This window comes from Nasonia vitripennis, assembly GCF_009193385.2.
Source record: "Nasonia vitripennis strain AsymCx chromosome 1 unlocalized genomic scaffold, Nvit_psr_1.1 chr1_random0006, whole genome shotgun sequence".
NCBI lineage: Eukaryota > Metazoa > Arthropoda > Insecta > Hymenoptera > Pteromalidae > Nasonia > Nasonia vitripennis.
In genome coordinates, this window is record NW_022279593.1 from 552,445 (window position 1) to 579,603 (window position 27,159).

At 37.0% G+C, this 27,159-nt stretch overlaps 1 protein-coding gene and 1 long non-coding RNA gene across 20 annotated transcripts in view; one reads left to right on the forward strand and one right to left on the reverse strand.

The window, feature by feature from the left end:
* Dop2 (dopamine receptor type D2) overlaps nucleotides 1–27,159 on the reverse strand; it is a 572,837-nt gene that overhangs the window by 93,773 nt on the left and 451,905 nt on the right. Inside the window, exons 5-6 of one of the 18 annotated variants that reach the window (XR_004227942.2) lie at nucleotides 27,053–27,152; nucleotides 26,798–26,959 (exon numbers count right to left, since the gene is read on the reverse strand). Coding sequence is in view for 1 of the 2 variants with exons in the window: in XM_031932058.1 (XP_031787918.1) it covers nucleotides 23,940–23,973 (34 nt within the window). In the remaining variant the exon portion in view is untranslated. 18 annotated transcript variants of the gene reach the window in all.
* LOC116417714 lies at nucleotides 19,956–22,179 on the forward strand. 2 transcript variants are annotated; one of them, XR_004227978.1, is made up of 4 exons: nucleotides 19,956–20,371; nucleotides 20,510–20,615; nucleotides 21,123–21,244; nucleotides 21,865–22,179. It is a non-coding gene; the product is annotated as an uncharacterized LOC116417714 (long non-coding RNA). The 2 variants fall into 2 exon arrangements; XR_004227977.1 differs by having other exon boundaries at nucleotides 19,957–20,371; nucleotides 20,507–20,615.

Below are 27,159 nucleotides of genomic sequence, written 5' to 3' on the forward strand. Positions count from 1 at the left end.
GGTGTCTCCGCATGTCCATATCGCCTACCAGTACTGTCCATATCCCACGATGGTTTGTCCAGGTTTCTGTATTGTTCACAGACGGTGGCTATGTCGATTTCTGTCTCACGGACATACTGGCTCAGTAGGTCCTGTGCAGTCGCGCAGTAATTTATATTCAATTGCACTATTTTCATTTTCTTTGTCTGTCAGTGGCTTCTACTGCAGCTCGGTAAACTGGGCATGCATAGCTACTAGCTGCGTGGTCACTTTTCCCACCTGTGCCTCCTTTGCAGAGTACACAGTTGGATTGGTTCTTACACTCTTTTACTTTGTGCCCATCTGTTCCACATTTAAAGCAAAGCTTACTTCTATCTTTAGTTACTGTGCAGTTTCTGCCGATATGGCCAAAACCTAGACATTTATAACACATAAGCGGCTCGTTTTTGTTAATTTTTCATATGCATATATGTATACTTACATGCACACACACATAAAATATTTAATTTTACCGTGATTTGATAATTATGACATTTTACAATTAAAATATGAATTTTCATTTTACTAAAGAATATGTTACAAATTTAAAAGATTGAGTATCTATATATAACTGTTATTATATTTTTATATTGAATTATAATAAATGGCCTTCATCATTAACCTGACGAGAAAAAAAATATTTAAAAATACAAATAATGATAAATATTGACAAATAATAAGCTAAACTAGCTGTTGGATATTTCATAGACCACTTATTACTATTTTGACAAAAATATAACTTAATACAAATATCTACCTTTTGTTTTTTATAAGCGTGAATATGCAATAATATTAAACACATTTATATGTTGCTGAGGGTAAAGATATCTTAAATATGGTTGCTGTATTTGCTTATAGCATTAAATCACGCAAAAAACTTACCAAATGTTATAAGTAAATATATATATACCTATATGATATAGTTATTTTGGCTATACTAACCCCCACAGCCCCCCCAATCGACCCCCCCCCCACAAAATAACGTAAAAATCGTTCATTTTTATGTTATTTTTGAAAATCTGAATGCCCCCCTCCCACAGCCCCCCACACCTTCCCACGCCCCCCCCCCTACAGCCCCCCCACCCCCACACAGAAATAACACAAATTTGTTATGATTAACTTACTCTAAATGTATTGTTAGTTCTATATTTAAATTTTAAAATTTATTTTAATTAGCATATTTAGAGACTGCTTTTTGCGTTATCGGGCTTGAGACCGTCATATTTGAAGAGAACTTTATAAGGCAATTTATTTATATTCATTAAGTTGAAGGTGAATAAGTAAGTTTAAAGAACTTAATAAATTATTAGAAACAATCATTATTATATATAATCATTCAGTAAAACAATAATAGACAGTTTTCCACCCTGTTGGAGATAGTCTTATAGAAAGAAGTATACTTATAAACGGTGAAAATATAACCAACAATAGACAGCAAGAGGGGCGAGGTACAGCGCTGGACCCGGTCTCCTTATGTGCCCTCCGCGACGCTACTTCACTTGTGGGTAATGCGTAGCCGCCTAGCGGCGCGCCGCGGAACTAGCGCCGCGGTGATAAGCGCTGCAGCGTGCGTGGCGTGTTCGGCGGGTTGCGCGTTAGCAGGGGCTTTTCGCGAGAGAGCCTGCGGGTGGGTTATGACAAATATCCGCCAGTTTATATTGGCCATATTGAATTTTGAAATTTCGAGGTTAAAATAAGATTCAGTGACCCTAAAACCCTCATATCGATACTTTAAACTGATCAAAAATCATTTGTTGCGGTAAAATGGGTTTGGTGGAGGTATAATGTCCACTATTTTGATTCCGCCATTTTTGATTTTGGAATTCCGCCAGCATTGTCAATAATATGCCCTATCATGAGTTGTACATGCTTTTTGGTGGGATATTTCACAAATTAGAACATTTTTACTATTGTTTTTATTGAATGTGCTATGAAAACGTGGGTTTCAGGCTCCATATTTTATGCGCCACATTGGATTTTTGAAAAGGCCAGAACTTTTTCAAAAGCCGTTGACCGGACGATCATTTCGAGACCTCAAACGTCTTGTTAGGTTAACCCAAATTTTGGGTGCACTGATGGTCCGGTTGACGTGAAACGTCCCATATATAAACATATATATATATATAGATATATATATATATATATATATATATATATATATATATATATGTGTGTATATATATACATATATCATACATTATTTCAGCTGCAAGGTAAGTGAGAGAGCAGAAAGCCCAGTTAGCGAACATACAGAGAGAGCCGCGCGCGTGTGTGAGTGTGTCGCCAAGAGTGAGTGCGAGAGAGAGTGGGAAAAGTCCGCGCTGCCCATGCTGCCGCGTTCCATGCAACGCAACTTAGCTACCGACCATCGAAATGAATAGTCGAGCTTTTATAAATCCGCTAAACCTTGTACTTTGTGTGCGCGGATACAGGAAGATTGTAACTGCAACGGGTGCCTGTTTTTGGTGTGTCGCGGGGTAGTGCTACTCCAAGTGCGAGTCATTTAAGCGTGTCTTTCCGCTGCACCCAGCCACACACTCAAGGCCACGAGGAATCTTCCTTGCTGCCTAGTGTGGGTCGCGGTCATCCGCTTTGTGCACTCCAGTCGGGCCACGAGGCATCCTTACGAACCTGCACGAGGGCGAATGTAAGTACTCGCTCGATCGCTATGCGCTCTCTCTCACTCTCTCTCTCTCTCTCTCTCTCTCTGCATTAGGCTCTGCTTCGTCTCTCTCTTGCTTCGCGTCGCATTTGTACACTGCTTTGCATTATATAAAGCTAAGTCTAATCTCAACTCGCTCTTTGTTATTTCGCTCCTAACTCTCTACCTTTTCCCCGCGCTCGCCTTTCACGTACATGTATATTATATTCGCGATTAAGCTACGTAGCATCAACTCTCACGCCACAGTTCTCTTATACACGGGCTAAAGAACCCTGTTATATACCAAAATAGTAGGGAGCCAAATATATATATATATATATATATATATATATATATATATATATATATATATATATATATATATATATATATATATATATATATATATATGAGACTAAGAGCATTTTTATTGAAAAGGTGAGAAAATTTTACAAAAAAAGTATATTCATCTCTATAGTGAAAAATGCTTCCCTTAGGAGCTATGAATTAATTAATTAGTGCTGAAAACCCGAAAATTGCTAAAATTGACACCTTTGGCTCCCTACCGTTTTGGTAAAGAGTAATTTAAAAATCTGAAAAAATTCAGATGCATTGGAAACTGTTTATGGAACATATTTACTGCGAGTTAAAGAAGAAAAAAATGTTTGATCTTTGATTTGACAGAGAACCACCATATATATATATATATATATATATATATATATTTACGTATGTATATGTGTACTATTATTTTCTAGGAGCTTGTAAGGAGTATTTTTTGTCGGATAAAAGTAATAATTGAACTAAAAGGATCTAGCTTTGGTAAGTTAATTAATTAATTTATTCATTTATTCACCAGAAAAATTTTTACAGGGCATGTGGATCATGCCTGAAAAGCCTGTAGAGGTAAACAAAGTTACCTGTTAGCAGGCCTGGTTACAACAAGAATATATGAGTAATATAATATAAAACTTAAAATTAGAACTTAACCTATTTAAAACTATTTATATACATAATTGTAACTGTCGCTGAACCATTTTACTTGTTGATTTTAACAACAAGTTACTATTTTGTTTTATTTTCTTATTTATTACTATTCTTATTATTAATATATAAAAATATTTTTTCAACAATTGGATTAATTTCATTCTATAATTTTTCTCTTTTGAGAGAATTTTTCTATATTCAATACTTTCAGTTGGTTATGAAGCTCATTATAAATATGTATGGCTTTCATATAGCTATGTTTATTGCTTATTCTTTTATTGGTCTTCGGTATAACGATACTTCTATTTCTAGTAATACTATCTGATGCTAGGTATTTTTCTTTTAGATCATAATAATGCAGCTTCAAAGATTCAAGAGCAAAAAGTTGTACTATATTTAGAGGATTGTCGTGTGATGGAAACTAATTTTTATAGTAAATTATATAATCATAATCTAAGCCAATCAGTTGGTATTAATTATAATTAACTTGCTTAAAAACTCTATTAAAATTTTTAGTTTATCGAAATTTGCATTTATACTTCGAATATTTACATGCAGGATAATATCCTTTTTGTTGTTGATAACTTTATTAAAATTTTCAATATTACTACATGTCCTTTCTTTTTGCATTGATTTATTTTGAAACTTATCTAAATAATCAAAAGTATCCTTGTTACCTATTTTTTAATCTTGTTTTTATCGCTTCAGTTGACTGGTGTTGATGCAGTGGAGTGCAGCTTTGGTTGGTTCAATAGTACTTGTTGATCACGTCTTATATGTGGTCTTGAGTTACGTTGAGGTTCTTTTTTCGATTTATTGCGTGGAGTGTTATTTTCAAGTTGCTGGATTTCCTTATCCGCAGAATTATTGACATCTACAGGTACTTTGAGCCTGTTTGCTGATTCCATGTTGCGATAGATTGATTCAGTTGCCGGTAAGGTGGGTTTGATGGGATAATCGACAGAGTCGATATATCTATCAATTTTTTTTTTCAAGATGCTGCACTGGCTGGAGTCATAGGTGAAATGTTTTGTGTCTAGCTTTGATTTATATCGCGTATTACTATAGTGATAGTGTATGCACTTTGCACTGTCCTTATCACAATTACTCGTTTTATGGGTTTCAGAACATTTTAAACACAAGGTATCATTTCTGCATTTCTTAGCATTGTGTCCGAATCTTCCTCACTTGAAACATGGGCATATGATTACGAAGTCATAGACTTTACAATGTTAATACCCAACAAAAATTTTGTTCCTATTTTCTTTTATGTGCTTGTAGATCTCAGTTGGGACTTCCATCAGAACAGTGCTTAAGTTGTTGGGCTTGTTCTTATACATATGCAGAACTTCTCCGTTCTTTTCAAAGTTACTGGAATTTCTTTAATTAATGTCCTTCTCGATTTCCTTGGTTTGCATGTTCATATAATTGTCGATACCCACTATTTTGATCTTCGGATTATTTAATTCATTCTTTGTTATGTTACATTCGTCCTCTAGTTTTTCTTTAAGTACTGTCTCCGCTAATTCAGCACTGTTATCATTCAGGCAGCTTATCATAACTTTATTATTTTTGTTAACGTATATGATTTTTGTTTGAATGTTTTTTTCAGCTGTGAGACATTTAATTACCGATTTCATGACATCGATGTTGTTGTTATTACTTTTCTTGACGGATATTTTACGAACTTTTTTCTGAGTTGCTCTTGAGTACTTAAAGGTATCTGAGTACGTGCGTAACTTAACATCAGTCATACTCTTGATGTTTTGCAATTTTTCTCTTGTAAGTCTTGAGTTTTGTCACTAGTTTCAGCCAATAGGTCATTTCTCACATCTTCAGATTTTTTTAGCTTAATCTGCGCTATCAAAAGTGAGGCAGATTTGCTTTAAGGAGAGTCAGCCCTTTATGTACCAAACAAAATTTTGTTGCTTCCGTATGATTAAATATAATAAACTTGACTTTAGTTGATTGATCTCAGTTATTTTTTATCTTTTATTTTGATGCGGAAGATATCAAACTCGCCTAACTTTTTACTTTTTTAAAAGTTAATTTTTTTAGAGATTTCAGTCCTATTCAGTAACTTTTTTTTGAGTATTTCATATTTCTCCTAAAAATAAAATATAAGCATCTTTAGCACCTTTCGACCATGGCTTTTTTGTAACATTTTTATCACTGTGAAATGAAATCACTGATCGTTCTGATACACTACCCTAGAATGATTTCTACACCTAGACACTAAAAAGTACACGTGAGCGAGCATGCAGAAAACTGATGAGAAAGCAATATCCATCTGTATATAGCTGTGCGGATAACTTTACGGCCCTAACACTTGTTGCGGCTAACTTAATGGTCCTAACATTTTTTGATTTGAGCATTTTGTGAATGACACTCGTGTATTATATCAAAGGTAGCTGTTTTTATCAATATTTTTGTTGAAAATCATAGTTTGGCATAATAAAATATGATATAAGTCAAAATATATTAGAGACAACAAAGAAACGCATTTATTTCTTTGTAATGAAAAATGCGAACCCCAACCTAGAAGTAAATAGTGTCACGGGCGTCGCGGCTTTGTCTGCTTCTCAAACTCACCATCGTGGCGCTACTGCGCCACTTGATAACATATCAAATTTATAAGTTAATGATACGATTAGGAAATAATATTCAACGAGACTATTTTCGCAATAGCATTAGTTATTTGTTCCTGTTCCTTTTTACGTGTAACGGGCCTTATCTTTCGTCACGACCGTGGAGACACTTACATGTGTCTAGAATCCACGGCTATGCCGGAGCCGGAATAGCAGTACGACACTACAGAAGCCGTACGACAGTCCTGATATCTACGACATATCGTACGATACTTATGACAGTTAATCTCGCATTGTTGCGGCCTATAGTTTTCGACTTGTTGAACGACGACACCACCACTGTGTGCTCTCTCGTAAATAGATAAGTTTTGAATAGTTATTTATTCTGTTACTAAGGTTAAATAAGATATATATTTATGGAGCAAATATCATTCTATGCGTTAAAAGTAATTGTAAAAGCTAATGTATTTTAGCAAATTAATAATTTTTAGATTTTTCGTAAAAGCCATAGAGTCATGCTAGAAAATTGTGTAAGGAATGAAGTTGTCTTTGATAACTAATCGTGTTATTCTAGTTATATTAATGTAGTTTTTGTCAAATTTGGATATTGAAGTTTACACTCCATATTTAGTTCATATTTCAGATTTTAGTTTGTTTTGACATTTTAATTATGAATTGTGAATTGTGAATTGTATTGTACATACTGTTGATTTATAATAATATTATTTAATAGTAATTATTTTTCTCTAACTATTAGAGATATATGTGCGCGTTTGTATATAATTTGTTAAATTGCACAAGTGTTTCATATATGCCTATCCTCTCTTCAATAAAGTACTTCAATGAAAATATCAGATAAGTAATATCTTATAAATTCAAAACAAAAATCTACACTATATTAAAATTTTATATTTGGTCAATTTTGTAAAAACCCTCCAAAACTCGTGAAAAAAAATTAGATCTATTTTACGGTAGAAATGTTCTTTAAACTTGAATCATTCAAGTTACCGAAAAAAATATCAAATGCAACAAATTTCAATTAGTTTTTAGCAGTGAAAAAATGTCCGTCTGTCCGTCGATTGAAGATATCGTTATCATTTAATATAAAAGTAAATATCGTATTATGTATTACATTTTAGTACAGAACATAAATATTATGATTGTTATAATCTCACAATTTACATTATTTTATAAATGTAAATAAAAAAAAATTAATATTATTTTTTTGTTAGATTATGTTAATATTATTAATACTGTGATCAAATAATTACAAAGAATTTAAAAACATTTTTTAATATTTAAAATTTTGTTTCTACTTCATTCTATAATTTTAAAGCTCGTCCTGTGTACTAGTAGCTATAACTACTTTTATAGAATGTTGGCTGTATTGAATATATTCATTTATACTCGACGGTAATTAATTCTTATGAAACGTTTCCGAAGTCGTGCTTTTGATTGGTTATAATTTATCAATCTGGCAATCTTATTGGAGCATTTCAAAAACGTTTCACAAGAATTAACTACCATCGAGTGTACATCTAATTTTTAACAGTATATTTAATAATGACACGTCAAATAATTAAGGGGATGTCGGCGCAAAAGCTTTGCAAATACACCACGGTGTATTTTGTATTTTCAAACTTCTAGAAAAACAGAAAGTCGGATCGAATTTTTCTTTCGGCGGAACGATTCATTAAACTTAACACTACGGTGCTACAGACTCGTTTTTTTATTTGGAAGCTTTATTTAAAAAGTTTTATGTAAAATTAGATTTTAAGGTTGGCGCTGCAATTGCATGAGTACTACGAAGTACGCGTAAAGATCTGTTCGTATTTCCAAGATTTTAGAAAAAGAAAAAGTCTGATCGAAATTTTCTTTGGGTAGAACGATTCATTAAACTTCACACTACGGCGCTACAGACTCGATTTTTTATTAGAAAACTTTATTCAAAAAGTTTTATGTAACAGAAAAACAGTGTTTTTAGGGACGAAATCCCCTTAAATATCATCCCAATTAATTTGTGAATCGCGAGCGGTTTTAGCTTGTTATTGTTTAAAACTTTTTTCTATTAAATTTTGAATCAGTGCCTCTCAATACGCTACCGCGGTCATGGTCATCTGGAATAGTTTCTTCTATTTTATTTTCTATCGTTGTTGCATTGATTTCAGCTTATTTGAAATTGACTTTAAGTAATTGATGGCTTCCTTATTGTCCTGTAACACCAGGGAGTCTACCCTTATTTGACCTTGTTTATTCAGGATCGTCACCCTTTCTTCCTTGACCACACGTGTCGTCCGGTCATTGCCCTTGCCGTGTCTGCGTTGCGAACTGTCGTCGGTTTACTGGTGTGCGCTTTGACCGGCCGTTCCGGGCAATAGCCTTCATTACCATGGTGTGGTATTGGTCTACAAAAGTATGTCTAAAGATGCATATACATGGTTAACGTGTAGAATATATATATATATATATATATATATATATATATATATATATATATATATATATATAGTGAGGTTGACTAAAAAAACTTCGAAAAGCGAAAAAGTAGACGATAGTAGTATATGGGCTAGTATGGAGAGATTGGGCACAGCTTATAGTGAAGTCACCAGTCCCCTGTCCGGTGGCACGTGTTTATCTAAATAGAATCCCTTTTATATGTAAACAATAGCTAATCAGGTCAATTAACATGATTTATGACCCCTTAAGTATGTCAACAGTAGCTAATTGTTGTATTAACAATAGATAAGTAGGTCAATAAACATTATTTACGATTGCTACTGTGATAAACGTCACGTATCTACTCTATACGAGCCCCAAGCCTCCTATAGGCTATACCAGCCCGGAGCCCTACCTCCTTTTTTACTCCATACTAGTCCCAAGCTCGAGCGCATGTGCGACTCTCGCTATACAAGACCCGTAGCCACCTTACTCTTTTATGCCATAGTAGTCGAGCGCGCGGCTCTCTCTCTCCACCCACCTCTTTACTCCATACTAGCCCCGAGCTCTGGCGCGGTGGCTTTCACCGCTGTATTGGACCCGCTTCTCTTCTTTCCCTCCTCTCTGCGCTATTCAAGCCCAAACTCGCACGCGTTCTGTAAAGCTGCCGTCTACCTGTTGCTCGTATACATGTTGGCTTTTATTGCCCGAGTGCTGACTTTGAACCTTTCTACGCTGTAATAATATGTAATATATATGATTTCCTACCAGACGGTGCCGCAAAGCCTACTCTAAATTTCAGCTGTGGGATTTATTGATGGGATTGTGAAATTTGTACGCATAAAAGAGAGAAAGTTTTTTGATACATTCTTATTTTTATTAAATAAAACAGAATAATCGAATACATTATATATTTATGTGTGTGTGCGTGCGCGTGTGCGTAGAACAATAAAGCATATTTACAGCTTACAAACAAACGATAGAAAATAAAAAAGCGTCTTTCATATAATCTAAAATTGAGCCTACGCCGCGATTAACTAATCCTGAATGTTCCTCGAGCTGTTCGAAACGTAAATCAATGCAAGCTTCTACTTTTATTAATAATTACCTGTTTTAAGCTAGCAAACGTTTGCTGAAGCATAATTACACTAGGTGGACTCTCGTACTTTTTGGGCTTCTTGCACGCTAGTTGTGCTGGTGGATGCTGTTTTGTCTCTTCATCATCGCTGCCGCCGCCGCCGATGAAATAATGAGCGTTATATGTTGACATTTCGGCTGCAGGTGGTGATATTAGTGTTAGCCTCTTGTCGATGGCAATCGCCCTTACTCCGAAGCTGTTTGTAAATGTGACATCGTGATTGGAAAAGAGGATCTTGTTAGGATTTCCAAAATCCTGGTAGAAAGTGAAGGCGTAATTCAGATAGGCATCCATAGCCTCCATTTGATCTTTGATCACTTGCCAGCTGTGTGTGTCGAGTGTCACATACTTGGCTGGCAATCCATTGGCACAAAGTTTTAACACTGCTCTGTCGTAGCCACTGTAATACTCCAGACTTATCGTTGCGCGCTTGCAGTTTGATTTGTTGAGCACGTAGGTCGTCGAGTACAGCAAGTTGCAGGTAATCGCTTTGTATTTTGAAGACGCGGCACTTGGGGCTGTTGCTGCTGCTACTGATGAATCCATTGTTGCGATTATTACACACGAGGTCTACTTGGCGAGAGTGTTTGTACGACTGATGGCTGGCGACTGCGCCACGACTTCTTTATAAAACATGGGGCGACAAAGAGCAAGCCATAGTTTTATAGAAACGGCCGTTACAGTATTTACATTCCATAACAAAAATTAAACAAGGCTCGTTTGATATCGATAGAAGGTGTTCTGCTTAACGCATCCGAGAGGGTCACTTAATATATTTCTATAAACTTCTCAGATTACGCAATGTTTTAGTTTTTATTCTTCTCATGAGCCTTAGATAAAACTTGCCAAAGTCTGAAGAAAAAAAAAACGTAGATATTTTCGCAAAGAAATGCCATTACACATATGATACAGAAAGATAATAAAGTGCTCGCCACATACTTTAGAGTCGACGTTCTGCACTTGTTTTTCATTCCAGTCGAATCGCGCACAGTTTTTCCTGAGTCGATCGAGATGGTTCTTTAATACTGGTGCAACTCCGTAGCTGCTAAAGTAAACTCCGTATCCATTTTGATCTATGTAGATGGCAACCCAGTGCGATCCTGGCTGATCAGACGTGTCGAGATTCGTTACAATAGCTGTGGGTGTGGATAGCGATTTTGGAACGTGATTGGCAGCGTAAACTCCTATTGAATCGGTTTCTAATCCCCAATAGCTGTGATTATTTGAAGCGTATTCATGTTGATGGTGCCTCTACGTACTCTTTTTCTGCCGCATTGTCTATTTCTTAGTTGCTTTTTTTTTCATTCCGTCCACAACGTCGCGAGAACGAAATCTTTCGGGATAGTGATATCTCTCCATCTGCTGCTGATCGTAGTCTAATATAGCTTAATACATAACTTGGCTATTTATGTCGTACATGTCGCTTCGATGATGACTGGCGACGAGCGAGTGTATCCACCTTCTGATTTAATAGGCTCGACGAAGTGTAAAAAATCTTCCTTACTCTCAAATTTCTTGATACGGTAACTGGTGCACAACAAGAGTTTCGGGAATCATTGCGCGAGTTCGACAAACGAAGGTGCGCTAAAATCTTCTAAATTGATGATTCTTCGAGCCACTGCATTTTCCAAAAACTTGGCTTTCGCATCTCCAAGAACGTATATACGGCGCACGTCTTTCACCAAGTTCCACAAATTACGACGCAGATTCTCGAAAAAGATATCTTTGTCGTGCCACTCCAGACTGTGTACATCGAGAGTGCAATGTTCGTGGATTATTCGGTGAAACTCTACGGTGCACGAATGATCCAATGACTAACTATACGACTCTGTAGAGATAAAACTCCCACTTCCTGTGGAATATATTTTCTATTTACTAACTGCGATAGCGTGTGGGTGCGCATCAAGCGGTAAAATTCGTTACGATTTGACGGCTAGAGTCGATTTCCATAACGTTGTCGTACTCTGCGTAAACAATAGAATTGATAGCAATGAGAAGAGCCGTCTCAAATCTCACATCTATGCGTATGCTATCCGAGCACATAAGATTCCAATATAGGGCACAGTGTGCCGATAAATCAGGAATAAGATCGAAGACCATCAAAAATTGCCTTTGTAATCATTGTAGCGGTTGATGCCAAAGTCTTTGTTGAGAAAATGCACGCCTATGCCTGTGTACATACAGCGTTTAAGAGTGTGAATGTAGAGTTTGTGGAGACCCGTGACACGGGGCCTCAAAGGTTTGCTTGGAATTTGTACGCCGTCGACGTAAGAGAAATATAATTGATAGAGAAGTGTTAAATATTCAAAGGGTTCAACGAGCGATTTCAGTTGAATGCTTTTTTTTCATAAAGCCTAAGATTATTCTCTTTGGCAGCTGGCCATGTATAATGTTATCGATCGGATCGCCCAATATTCACGAGTGAAGAGTAAACGACTTAACTTTGACTCTCGTTATGGGTCTTTTAGCCGTGATATTTTCGATAACGCTTGGGCATAACCCAGTAAAACTTCAGGACTAATTTACTCTGCGAATTGTGAGCGTTGCTTCTCTAATGCTGACTTCTTCTCATTAAACGTACGTGCATTTCTACACCGTTAATCAGCATTCTATCTTGATTAAAGAGGTCGCGATGTAGGTGTCCAATCATGTCAAAGTATCGTCGATTCTATGTAAAATATGATTTTCCAGCCCTTTGTTCACGGTCATAGGTGCTGTGGCAGTACTTACGGCATTAGCTGGTGCATTGAAAACGCCGTTTGTGTCATCGTACTATAAACTCGCTGTAAGATGTAACTTTTCAGCAGTCCGAGCATAGTTGATAAGCGTCTCGATGTACGCTCTGTGAGGATAGACGTTATCAGACGGTGAAACAATTTTCTGATAAAAAAAAACGTCAATCTAATTGAACATTGAATGCATGAAATTGTTGATCATGCCAATTTTAACGTCTTCGGACATTGCGGCAGTCTTGTCAGCGGTACTATTTTAGCTTAAACATGAAGCATAGTGTGAGCCAGATCAAAGTAATACTCACCACCTCCTGGCACGACAAACTCCAAGGGTGCGTCGATATCGTCGCTGAGAGACGACACAGGCTTATAATAAAGAAAGCTCTGCCTTCGATGGACGTTTTGATGTATGGGAGCGTGAAAAGATCCAGATCGCTGGACATGTATTCCGTCAAATGAGAACGTGTCTTTTAACTGATGCCTTCGACGCATTACGCGTGATTTCTTATCAAAATTCATCATTTCTGCTATTTTTTTAAATTTTTTCCAGACTTTAGCACCATGTTTGAGCCTCCTTTAAATTTGAGCCGTTGTTTATAACGTCGTCCAACACGTTAATTCATGTGCGCACAGCCGTTTTGCCTACATGGCACTAGACGTGAAGTACGGAATGATTTTGCTAAATAAACCTCCGAACCACGCACCTTGTTCGCGCTGAAACGCTAAATTAAAATAAACGTGTCTCATTTCTTCTCTACCTCCTACTTTTGTTAGTAGCATATATAGTAACTCATCGTAGCTCTCTCTCTCTCTCTCTCTCTCTCTCTCTCTCTCTCTCTATCTCTCTCCCCCTCTTAATCGTCATCGCGTGAGCACTATAACGGAATCAAATGTGTTGGCTGCGGTATGGCACTTCAATACTCAGGCTAGGGCGAGTCATCCTACAGGTCGTTATTTCAAAAGCGTTGCCGGTTCTCGCACCCTTACTAATTCATATTTTTTAGAAATGTCTCTCGATCGGTCCGAGGGGGCATGTTTAAGGTACATTTTAAGCCCGGATAGAGTAAAGAAGACGGTCCGGATCTTTCAAAAAGCCGTGGCAAGTGACTGAAAACACTTATTTATATAGTGAAATGTCATGAATTTTGGTCAATGATTTTACAAGGTATATACATGTTTTTTTTCGATAAAAATGATGTATATTTTATATATTTTCAATAGAATATTTTTTTCAAATTACATCAAATCAAAAATTTTTTGGTAAGAAGAATATCTTTTTGTTTTTTTTTTGCAGGATTTAACCCAGGCTTGATCTCTTAACCCTACGCTCCCAAATTTAATAATTTATTTAGGCTACACCTCGGCACATCGAAGGAAAGCGAGCGGAGCAAGGAATACAGCTAAAACCAAAGTGCTTAAACCCAACTACACCGTGCTCTCCGAGGTCAATAATTTATTTTAAATACCTCTTCAGCACATCGAAGTACGGCGAGCGAAGCAAGGATAAAAGCAAAACCAAAATGCATAAACCCAACTACACTACGCTCCCCGAGAGTGATAATTTATTTAAGCTACACCTCGGCACATCGAAGAAAGGTGAGTAAAGCGAGAAATTAATGTAAAACCAAAATGCATAAACCCAACTACCCTACGCTTGCCAAGATTAATAATGTACTTAAAATCCTTCCAGCACATCGGAGGAAGGCGAGCAAGTGCGAAAATTATATCAAAAACATTAACTCTCAAACATACCCACGCGAGTTTACGTGGGAGTTTACGAGATGGATGATTAGATGTATAACTAAAATGTACCTACCCCTCGCACTTCGAGTTTCCGTACTTGACACAGCAGTGGAAGGCGGGCGAGAGGCATGATTAATTGATCTTAAACTAAAATCCACCTACCCCTTGCACTGCGAGTTTCCGTTCTCGGCACAACGTATTTAAGCCTGAAGTGCGTAGAGTAGGTAAGCTTTGATAGTGTCCATGCTACGTAGGACAAGTAGGTTAAAGGGCCTATGTTTTAGATATTATTGTCAGTCTCGACTACCTTCCTCCAATAGATTTTGACAAATCTTCTCCTTCTCTCGCCTTTTTCCTCTGTGCCGAGTTCGGAAACTCGCAGAGCGTGGGGTAGGTGGATTTTAGATTTTGTTGATTGACTCGACTGAGCGGTCGAGATCGTTGTTACACGACACATCCGGATCGGCGTAGCCGTGCGCACACAACTCCACCGTATCGAATGAATTCCTAACCTCAAAATCCGCCACCGATCCGTCATACCGCCACCGAACCGATACACCGCAGCCGCGAACACCGAATCATTCTTGTAACGAAATCGCGCATATGTTCTTGTAAATTGTTAACCGCGTTAGATTAGACAATTCTACTTGTAAAAGCGAAGTATTTTTAACAAGACGCATAATTGATTTCTGTTTCAGCCAGGATTTAACAACTGATTCCAAATGCTATTGTTTAACTAAGAAATATATTTTGTTATTGTTGAGAATATAAAAACAGACTCTTCTTTTGGTCCTTTCCCGTATCCTGATCCTGGAACCGACTGACTATCCAGTCTCTTGGGGAAAGTTAAACCGTTACATGGCGCTCGGACAGGGACCTGATTAAGAATATTTTGCCGAAATTTTTTTTTTATGATAAATTGTACACAGAGCATCGTCTCAAACTAAAACCGGGGATTTTTTTTACGATGAGGGTTAGTTGGATTTACCACCTCAACAAGGAGCAGCTTATCTCCGAACTGCGGGGGAAAAACCTCAACTGCGAGGGTACCGTAGTAGAGCTTCGCCAACGAATTAGCACAGTAGAATTACGAGGTCAAATACCGAAAAGGTAAGGATAACACCGTCGCAGATGCTCTATCCAGACAACCAGTAGCTGTATGCAACATCAAAACAAACTGCATATGGTACACAAAAAAATTGACTGCTGTCCGGCAGGATCCAAAAACCTATCCGGAGTGCTGCATCAAGAATGGAGCATTAAACCGCCATATCCTACACACGTTGGATTTTAACGACACAGACGCGACCGAAGACTGGAAAATCTGCATACCCACCGAAAAACGACCCGAAGTTTTAAGAGAATGCCATGACGATCTGACCGCAGGGCATTTGGGAGTAGCCAAAATACTACAGCGACTGGCCCGGAGGTACTACTGGCCAGGTATCTTACAGGATGGAGCCAGGTACACGCGTAGCTGCATAAATTGCCAAACTTACAAAGCTCAACAACAGACAAAAGCGGGTACCATGCACGCGACCAACATCGAACAGCCTTGGGAGATGGTCTCGATTGATCTTGTCGGACCTCAACCACGGTCCAACAAAGGTAACATATGGCTACTCGTAATGCAGTACAGATTTACTAAGTGGGTGGAGCTAGCAGCACTTAAGAAAGCCGACAGCAGGGCCATAATCCGTCACGTAAAGGAAAAAGTTTTCCTCCGCCATGGTTGTCCCAAACGCTAGTCAGCGACAATGGTCGGCAATTTGTCAGCAGAGAATTTGAAAAATTCCTAAAAGAAAAGGGGAGAAATCACCGAAAAACCCCGCCGTATAGTCCGCAATGCAACCCGGTAGAACGGACTAACAGGGTGATAAAAACAATGATCGCCCAATATGTAGGCAAACATCAGAAAAAATGGGATGAAAATTTGCGCAAGCTAGAGTTCGCCTACAATACCGCTAGCAGCACGGCCACCGGCTATACTCCGGCATATTTAAACACAGGAAGAGAGTTTAGAACGCCAGGTAGCCTTCACCAGAAAGTGGGATCGCAGCATACTACACCACTGTCCAGTAGAATTCAGCACATAAAGGATGCCATTGAATTAGCGAAGGCACAAATGGCTCGTCAATTCGAAAAACAACAAACGCATAACCTCCGGCGACGGGAATGGAAACCGAATATCGGCGACAAAGTAGTCAGGAAATTGGTAACTTGTCGAGTAAGGCCGACGCACGAAATGCCAAGCTAGCCCCAAAATACTCAAAACCGCTTACGGTCAAGAGACAGGTGTCGCACAGTGGTCTCAAAATCAAAAAAATGGGACAAATTCAGTCTTAGATCGAGTATTCAATAAAACCCATTTTTGAAAATTGAAAACATATCTTGATGTACCTAGGAATGGAATAGGATACCGCTTTTTTGTATTATAAACCCGCATATAAGGTTAAAAATCGATAAAGTTAACTTAAAATGAAATCATTATTTCCGCAATTTATTAAATGATTAAAAACAAAAATTTATTCTCCAAATAAGAGAAGATATGGGTTTACCCTATTGGATGGGTTGATTTTTGATTTATTGTATTTCCGACATCGGATTCGGATTCAGCGTCGAATAATACATCGAAAACCCATATCTTTACTCGCCTATCAAAAATAAGTTGATATTATGAAAAAAAGTGCGGTATTTAGGCTATTTTAGGGGCTGATTTTAGATTTATTGCATTTCCCACATTGGATTCTGATTCAGCGTCGAAAAATACATCAAAAACCCATATCTGCACTTATTTGGAGAATAAATTTTTGTTTTCAATCATTTTGTAAATTGCGGAAATAATGATTTCATTTTAGGTTAACTTTATCGATTTTTTAACCTTATATGCGGGTTTATAATACAAAAAAGGGGTATCCTATTTCATTCCTAGGTACATCAAGATATGCTTTCAATTTAAAAAAATGGATTTTATTGAATACTTGATCTAAGACTGAATTTGACCCATTTTTTTATTTTGAAACCACTGTGTGTCGCCGGTTATATTTGATCTGCAGGACGATAGAGGGCGCTACGTGAAACATATACACGTGAAAGACCTCAAGCCCTTCACCGACGCAGAACAGGAGCTATAAATGCGCCAACGAGGAAAAACTACAGTCAGTCGTCAAACCAACGCCAATAAGGATGGATAACCGGCTAGTCAGAAGCGCCCTCGTGAGAGCCACACCGATGTCGGTAGAGATATTGGTATACGGACAAGAATTTCTCGCCATCATCGACACTGAAGTCCGAATCTCCACCCTGAGCCCAGAGGCCGCGGAATATTGTCTGGAACATGGGGCCGAAGTAATAACAGCAGAGTCAGCAATCGACCTTCGTTTCGCCAGTCATACCAGCAGCATCATCCAAAAGACTCTACTAGTCCAAACAAAAATAAAGGGCTTCGTAGTGACGAGTCCTTGGGCAGAAGTGACAGAACAACAACCACACTGGATCATCGGCATGAATGTCCTAGGGTCCGTTCATGCTCGAATTTTTATAAGCCCAGTCAACCGGGAGAAAAAGAGCCAAAGGCGAAAGCTCAACAGGCACCAGGCACAAAGACTACGGTGGCGCACTACCGACGAATGAATCGGGAGTGGCTCCGAAGAAGACGAAGAAGGTAGAAATTTCGTTTATAGAATAAAATTAGGATATTATATTTTAGTTTAAGTTAGATTATAGCGAAAATAAGCGAATTTGTAGAGTTTAAGACATATTCAGGGTAAATCGATAAGTTGCGACCAAACAAACCGTTATTGTAGATTCAGCCGCAAAAATCACTAAGGTCTAGGAACTAGGCTAGGTCGACTCCTATGCACACGGACCTTAAGTCTGTGAACACAACCGCTATAGAAAAACCGAAAGCACCGCGCCGGGCACGATCAAAACAAATCAGCGAAGAAGCGGGGAATTTTTTCTATATGGAGTTAAAGGCACAGTTGTTGCTTCCTCCTAAAAGAAAGCTTTGTAATAGTAAAATTTTCAGTTTCGCTAAAACTTCGTAGAAACGCATTTAGAGGTATTTGGAGTACGAATCATGCGTTTTTAGAAAATGTCCGAGCGGATGGCTGTGTGTGTATATGTGTATGTACGTATACCGTTATAATTCTAGAATTACTTGACGGATCGTAATAAAATTTACATGCATATATGTTTTCTGTTTCTGAATTTGGCAAACATTTTTTTTATGATTCTGACTATTTTATAGCCATATTATAGCCATTTTTCGATTTTTCAAAAAATATTTTTGCTTTTTTTAAAAGAGCATAAAATTGCCTACTTTTTCCAGCAACATTTTTTAGATTGGCCGTTTCGTTCAATTGTTATGATAAAAAAGTGATTTTTAAAATTTTATATCTCCAAAACTAAATTGTCAAACTTTTTAAAAAAATTCATGACAATAAAAATCGACAAATATAATAAATAATTTACGGCTACTTGATGCCCGAAAATGCGTGCGCCAGAATGCATTATATACCTTGCACTCATTAAAAAAATAGTAGGTGCTACTTGTATGGAGTTGGCACAATCTACTATTACATTTAAAACAATACAACAAAAAGCGGAACAGGAGGAAGCTAAGTGCCAAGGACTTGGCAGCAGTTTTTAATTTGTTGAGTTTGTTGACGTTTATGAAATCTATCATTATTCATATTTTTAACTGAATCTGTAATGTTTTTCTTTTCAATCTATCTTCATTTATATTTTCTACTACATCCTTGCTTCTCTTAGCTTTCAGTCTTTCTTCATTTAGGTTCCCAACAACATCCTTGTTTCTCTTAACTTTCAATCTTTCTTCTTTCATTTTTCCAACAACATCCTAGCTTCTCCTAACTTTGAATCTTTCTTTATTCATATTTTCGACAACATCCTTGATTCTCTTAACTTTCAATATTTTTTTATTCATGTTTTCAACAAGATCTTTTTTTCTTTTTACTTTCAATCTATCTATGTTCATATTTTTTACTAAATCTTTCTGCTTTTTTAGGCACTCGCCCCGTATAAAGAGTTTCGAAGAAACGTCTTATACCCAGGGCGAACGCCTATCGGATTTGACCAAAAATGTGTTTTTTTCAATTCTTTCTGAGACATTTTTTACAAAAAGGTTTTTTCATAAAAGTATTATGGCTATTTTGTAGAAAATTAAATTCAGAACAGATTCACTGTATTTAAAAAGCCTAAATACCTATTTGAAAAAAGTCTTTCTAGTACTGAAGCCTCATTCTCCAAAGAGTGACTTTCCGTCCGTGCGCAGGACCTGATGTTCATAAGAAGTGACCTTATATTACACAACATACTAGTTTAAAACAACTTTTTTTAGTCAAATTCACTATGTATATTAAATATACTATATTGTACATGATCACCAGGTATATGCATCTTTTTAGACATTGTAGTTTGTAGAACAATAAAGGTAGAAACTGACATTTCTTCACTATACCCATACTAAATTCTTGAAAAACTAAACTTTTCACACTTGCTTCTATGAAATACTTGTACAATGACTATATATGTTTAATATACTCCCAGAAAACATCGCATGCTGAGCAATATCAGCGCAACCGTTGCTCGGCGCGTTTGCCGTCATATTGCCGTCATTTTGCGGTCAGGCGCACTGTAAGCAGGCAAATTGTCAGCACGCGTGCCGACAAATTGCGGGACATGTTGAAGTGACAATTTGCCTGCAATTTTTCAGTACACTGCGCTGTTTGTTTGCAATGCAACTTATCAAAAACAGCGATGATGTTGCAATGCATTTTGTTGTTCAGAAATTAAGTAATTTTTTTAATACAATATCCCGTTTCGGAGCAAGGATGCAAAGCAGACGCCATCATATTTGGAGATGTGTCTTCTGCAGCAGTCTACGTTTACTCTAGTACCGCGCAGTAGTACAAATTGGAGCAGCAGTAGCAGTAGAAGTTTAAATAAACATATTTACAAGAGTTATAAAACGAAAACTATGTGTGTAGTGCAGTTATTAACTCTAGTGCAGTAGTTCTCATGAGTTTTGTGCAGTTCGGAGTCTTCAAAAACATAACCATGAGTATGTATACTTTGACCTAACCTCACAATCAATCTCAGTCATATTTAATCAAAATTAAAACAGAGATTGATTGTTAGGACATTGCATTTGAATTATTCTATAAAATTGTTTATTTCAAGTAATTTGTTTATTTAGCAGGGTCAGTACAAAGTTGTAGCAGTAATTGAACATCGGCCAACAAAGCCATGAACATGCGGTGGGAAGAGGCTGACCATAGGAAGCAGCTTTTTGGAAAAAATAAAATGTATGGTGCAGCAGACAAATATCTTGGTCTTCAAGAAAATGTTGGCTTACATTCCTGCAATCATGTGAAAACTTCCTCTTTGGGTATCGATTTTTCTACATTGTCTAAGTAATGTAGAGTTTTACATGAGTGCCATTGCGTCCCCCTTACTTAGGATGCTGATTTTACATAGTTTGAGAAACAAAAAGAAGAAGAAAATCAATGTCGTCATTTATACTGACACTCATTATCACTTCTCAGCTGAAGATGAAGAAGATGAACAAGTTTGATGAACATTCAAACGACGACCAGCAGCCTCAATTAGATAAGTAACTTTTAATTTATGCTGCGACATTTCTATATTGTAATTGATGTAGATATTCAGAAAGTTATCGTATTTAGCTTTTGCATGAAATATTCGAAAGAGTTAATAGTGTAAAAAGACAAAGTGCGATAATTTTGTGGACATGAAAATAGTTTCGTTAGATTTTGTTACACAGCTGATATATTTGAAATTGTGTTTTCTAGAGGGAAATCAATTAAACTACGTTGGATCACCTTCATGTAGTCACTGGAAAAGCAGAAGTTATCATCGAGGGTAGCAACAGCATAGAAGGCCACTTATGATTTGAACGAGATGAAGAAGCAGTGTATGTCAAAACTTTTACTCGATAAGTATTATTTGAAAATTATTGATAGGTAACGAGTAACCAGCTGCTATACTTTCGTATATCCATTCTACTAGAATGTATGAATATTGCAGTCACAAGTTAACTGCATTGTGTCTGCTATTATCTATAAAACAATCTTACTCGCAATATGTACAATCAAGTAATATTTTTTATAGAAATAAGCAGAGGTTATTAGTTAGCTGGTAATACATGTATTTCTACATTCTAAGACATTTTTATATCCACTAGGTTATAATATTTAATATTAGAATTTTTCCAAAAGTTTTTTATTATCATTTTGAATTTAAGAGATTCAAAATTCGCGCCGCTGGACATGCGCCGCATGCGCGCGACTGCGCCGTATGCGCGCGATTTTCTTATGTTTTATCTCCTGTTTAAATTACCGAGAATTGTCGTTCATTCTTGCTTTAGCGACTTGTGCGTGAAGAGCTAAGAAATTTTCTCGAGCGACAATTATTGATCATCAATAATTATCTATCTTGCATTGCAATCTTGTTTGTTCAATTGTCAAGTGTAGTAAGTGTAATATTATGTTTTAACAAAAATACCAATTTGTAATAAACAAACTTGCTCCTCAGAACCCAATCGTTGATAAGTCGAGAGGCAATTCCTGGAAAAGCTGTACATCGCGCCCACCTCGCCTGCGTACATCTGCGGCTAGAAGGAGGCTGTCCAGGCGGCTGTACAGGAAAGCCCAGCCTTATCAGCTGCGAGTGAAAAGCTGACAGTTCATCAGTCTCCAGCAACATCAACTGGACGACTCTCAACATTTCCTTTTTATTTGCCATAGATTCCCATCGTATAAATTTACAGTTTTTGTTTACAATATATTTGTAGTTGCAGGTTCACAAACGGAGAGCAGATTTAAGAAGCTGACCATCCATCGCACTTTCCAATAACATCATCTTGGAGGACTCTCAACTGGATTGCTATCTAGCAGGTATGTGTTGAACAAAATTAAAATTTGTTAAGTCAAGTTTGCTGAGACAAATAGCTTTGTAATGTTTTTTATAGTAACTATACAATTTTAGAGACCTCAAACTAAAAAAGAAAATTAATTTCACTGGTCATGCTGTTGCTGTTCAATTTGCTCGACATGCTGTTTCAATTCTTTTTTGGATAGAGGTCTCTAAAATTGTACAGTTATTATAAAAAGTATTGCAAAACCAGCTACCGTAGCAGATTTTATTTAACTTCACCCTGTGACACTGTTTACCTGAACAGCCAGAGGCGCATTACCAGTTTGCGCATTGTTTTCACTCTAACTATAATAAACACTTGAACTGTAACTGTATATTATCATACTCATCACCATGTATGTATATATATATATATATATATATATATATATATATATATATATATATATATATATATATATATATATATATACATACTTTTACTAATTTTTATATGAAGTGACCTTATATTACACTTCATACTTTTCTAAACGAACTTTTTGCGCTCTAATTCACTACATATACTGAATATACTATATTCTACACAACGCCTAGACTAAATTTTCAAAATGTTTAAACTCTACTTCCTTTTACCTTTTTCTGACTAAACCTTCTCTTTCTTCTATCTTCCTGAATCTTGTAATTCTGTTACTTTCTTATCACTCCTTTTTTTTTAAGTACACGCATAATCCCCATATATTATTGCACAGTCCGTATCCTGTAAGCCTGTGAACGGTAGAGGCTTGTCTTTGTCAACCACTACTTTATCATATCCTACACATAATGTGTGCTGCCTTGCTATGGCTGACAGCAGCAAGTCACTTATATTGCTTTTATCACACACACACGCACACATACACACACAGATATATATATATATATATATATATATATATATATATATATATATATATATATATATATATATATATATATATATTCGCGCTCATATAAATTTCAAAATTGCCGCGGTTTCATCGCCAACTTCCTTTTAAAATTTTAAGGTTATGTCTCGTGAATAGAATAGTCTCGAGAGTAGAATGTCTCTAGAATATTATAAATACACAAATTATAATTTGATATGTATTATAGTATTATATTACATTTTTAATACTATTGACGCATTCTTGGCTTCACTTCATCCGGTCATGACTTTTTTATATAGGGATTCTTGCGTCCACTAAACACTTACATATGTGTAGATGGGTACATACATATACAACTACCGCATATAAACACAAAATCTAAAACGATAAATCTTTAATCTTGCTTGCTCTGAACATAATACTATGCCTCAGAATTATAAAAATACATATAAATTATAAAAATTTAAATCATTAACTCTTAAACAAATATTGAACAAGATACTTTTACTAAATTGTAACTTATGCATTGTATACATTAATTAAATTGTAACTAGATTATACATAGCAAATTATAACAATCATAAATAACAATCATTATTGTATTGAAAAATTAATAATAACAAAAATAAAAATTAAAATAAGAACAATATTTTAATCATAATTTTAACCGTAAACAAATTTTTATGCAATTTTTGACTATAATGAAATATCAATGACATATTATACTTTGCAATAAAATGCAACAAAATCATTTATATACAAGATAAACAATAATTTTAATAAATGAAAAATAATATACTTTACCAGTCAAGAGGCTGGTAGAAAAATTTATCTGCTACAAACATTATAAACATTGAAGAACCTGCAACAATAAAATAAATTCCACAAAGTAAATGCTTAATAGAAAAAGTTTTAAGCAATAATTTTTGTTTTTAATAAAATGCATCAATTTCCCATTTACTTACTGATTTAGAAGTAAAAAAACACCTACAATGGCACTGCCCAGAATTTCGTGCCTGATAACTATAATAGGTGTTCAGAGTCTTACTGTTACCATTATTAGTGGTGATTTGAATATTTATTTCATGTGGGTAATCACTTAACGAACTAGAGTTTAATCAGAAATCAAAGTATTTATCCACTAACATATTTTGAACATTTGCGACGTGTAGCCTGCTCGGCTACACGTGTACACTGGTACTAAATTGTCTGCGCAATCAATGTTGTTCTCTGCTGCAATTTATCATGCAGCAGAAGAACAATAACATTGATTGTCGTCGCGACGAGAAAAATAACCTCACCTGCTAGCCTCGTGGAGCAGCGGTGGCTCCCTTGCGGGCTTGGCAGGTGACTATGTCCTTCACGGTAGCGCCGCCGCGGTCCGTCAGGTGTTGTCGGGTACCGCTGTACCGACGCAGCCAGCACGCACCTGCTCCTGTACACACTAGGAGTCGCGTCGCGACACGAGTAAGCGACATACACCACTAGCGCGCACCACTAACCGAGCCATACCACCGTACTGGCGCGGTCCAGTGCGCTAGTGGGAGTCCCGTGCACCGCGACTGCACGATGACTTGAATATAACTTCAGAGCTAGATGCCGCGTCAGGACGATATGACATGTTTGCGCTGTCTTTTTCTCGCTCGTTAAACGCGGACGGAAGGGAGCGTCCGTGCGTTTGACGCCGGCGGTGTCGCGCCGCCGTTAATTAATATAGGGGGCGCGGATTCGGGTTTTCCGGGAATGCGCAGGACTATTAGGGTGAACGAGACTTCCTTCTAGAACACAATATCCTCGACTGCTGAACCGAAAGGACGCACTTGCTACCACCAACCCCATTTCAACGGATCCAGAGCGAGAGATAGAGGAAGTCGCCGGGCAGTAGGAAGAAGTCGGAGTCGAAGTAGAAGATTAAGTAAGTTGTTGCATATTCGGCACGAGGGCCACTAATTGTTGGTCGTGGATGTATTGGTTGGGGTACGTGACGCGGAACGAAATTACGTGTGTCAAGAACGAGAGAATACTCGTTTCGGAGCGTTGAGACGCGGTCGATCTAACTGGATCCCGGCATTTTAATAAATCTGTTGAGCCACTGTTGATTGCTCAGCAATCCAGCAACGTACTCGGAGAATTGTCAGTCTTCTGTTGATCGTTAAGCGAACCAGAAATCGTCGACTAATTGGGTAGCGCCGCTGTTGATCGCCAAGCGATCCAGCTTCGAACAAGGGGAATTACTGAGCCGTTGTAGAGTCGATAAACGATCCAGTAATGGTCTCTGGTGTTGCGTAGCGCCGCTGTTGATCGCCAAGCGATCCAGCCTCATCATGAAGAACCATCGAGTCGCTGTCGATCAACAGATCCAGCAATTAGGAGAACACTAAGTCGAGACGCCGTTGGCCTTTTAAGTCCGGTAACCCGAAATTCCTGTAAAATAGTTGCGTGGTGTCGTCGAGCGGCTGTAGCGTTATCCTCTCAACGAGTAGTAGTCGCGGTTTCGCCTTACGAATAACCGTTGTTCGTACCGCCACCAAAGTATCCCTTATTGCGGTGGTTTTCGCGACGTTTTAGGAGATTTTCGCGCTTTTCCGCAAATATTCCCACTGCGGGAAAGGCGCCAACGAGCGAATAAATACCAGCGATTCCCAGGGGGCAACTATAACGACCGAATGCCATCTTGACGAACGCCGCGCCATTTTGGGCGATTTAAATACGGAATTTAGAGTCACGGAAGCACGGTTGGTCTTGGTTGTTTTCCTAGTAAAAGTTCGTTATTTGTTCGTCAAACCAGTAACCGGGGATTATCATGTTTATTTTGGTGAGTTCGTTCATCATCGAATAACATCACGCGCCGAGTTCAAAGCTGAATTATTACGGGTAATTTGTAATCAGACTAAGACTGATCCATACTGGGGGTTGCAGAATATACGATTATTGTTATTCAGAATAAATATTGTGTAATAAGCTTTATTTCGACACCTCTGCCACGCCAGGCATACCTGTTCCTAGACCTACACGTTGTCCCCTTCTGTAGATGTAAGAGTCCGCGGTACGGAGATTGAAGTAAAAGCTAGTGTAAACTGATTGTTTGCGTCACCGGAATCGGTTATAAAAAGCGCAACATCACACATTAAAGTACTACAAAGCCCACATAATAGAATATAATTAGAATTTAAGATACTGCAATCTTCTTCAAATGCTCTACTTCCCCCATTGATATATTTCATTAATTCAAAAATTTCAACAATTGCACTGGCCATTGCGAACTAACAAATTGCAACTAAATAAAGAAAATGATAAATAGAAAGTAAGCAAGTTTGTCACCATAAAAAGCCGTGTTTTAAGAATAACTACAACTTTTATTTTCAACATTTTCATGTAAAGCATAGAGCCGCAAAGTATTATGATAAATAATCGATTTTTTTTTTGCTACAGGAAACCGATTAGCTACGAACTTGAGTTATAAGCATTTTCATGATATCATGTCAATAGAAAATAGTTGTATTTTTCAAAGATCTACAACTTCTTAATTTAACTTTTTTTGTAGAATGCTTAGTATTCAACATATGGATCTAAAAAACATTTTTGACCATTTTTATATTAAAAAAAACGCACGGAGCGCATCTAAACTTGCTAGTGTACTAAAAAATACATATTTTCATGTGAAACTCAGTCATACATATTTTTTTTATTTTTATTTTGTATTTAAATACATATAGTTATAAGTTACAAGTTATAAAATTATTGTTGTTTATTGTAATAGTGATATATAAAAATTCCTCCTCTTCCTCTGCCTCTGCCTTTTCCTTTGCCATTTGCTCCTCCTCGATTATTGTTTCCTCTATTATTACCTGCAATCATTTTTAATAAATTTTTATTATTTTCAATTCTTTATTTGAAATACTAAAGTTTAATTAATACAAAATAATAATTCAATAATTCACCTCGATTGTTTTGCTGCAATTCACGCAACGTTTCTCCTTGTTGGCGAAGATTGTCCTGCAATCTTTGCAACTCCTCGAAAACGATGGTTAAAACTTGGTTCTAAAAA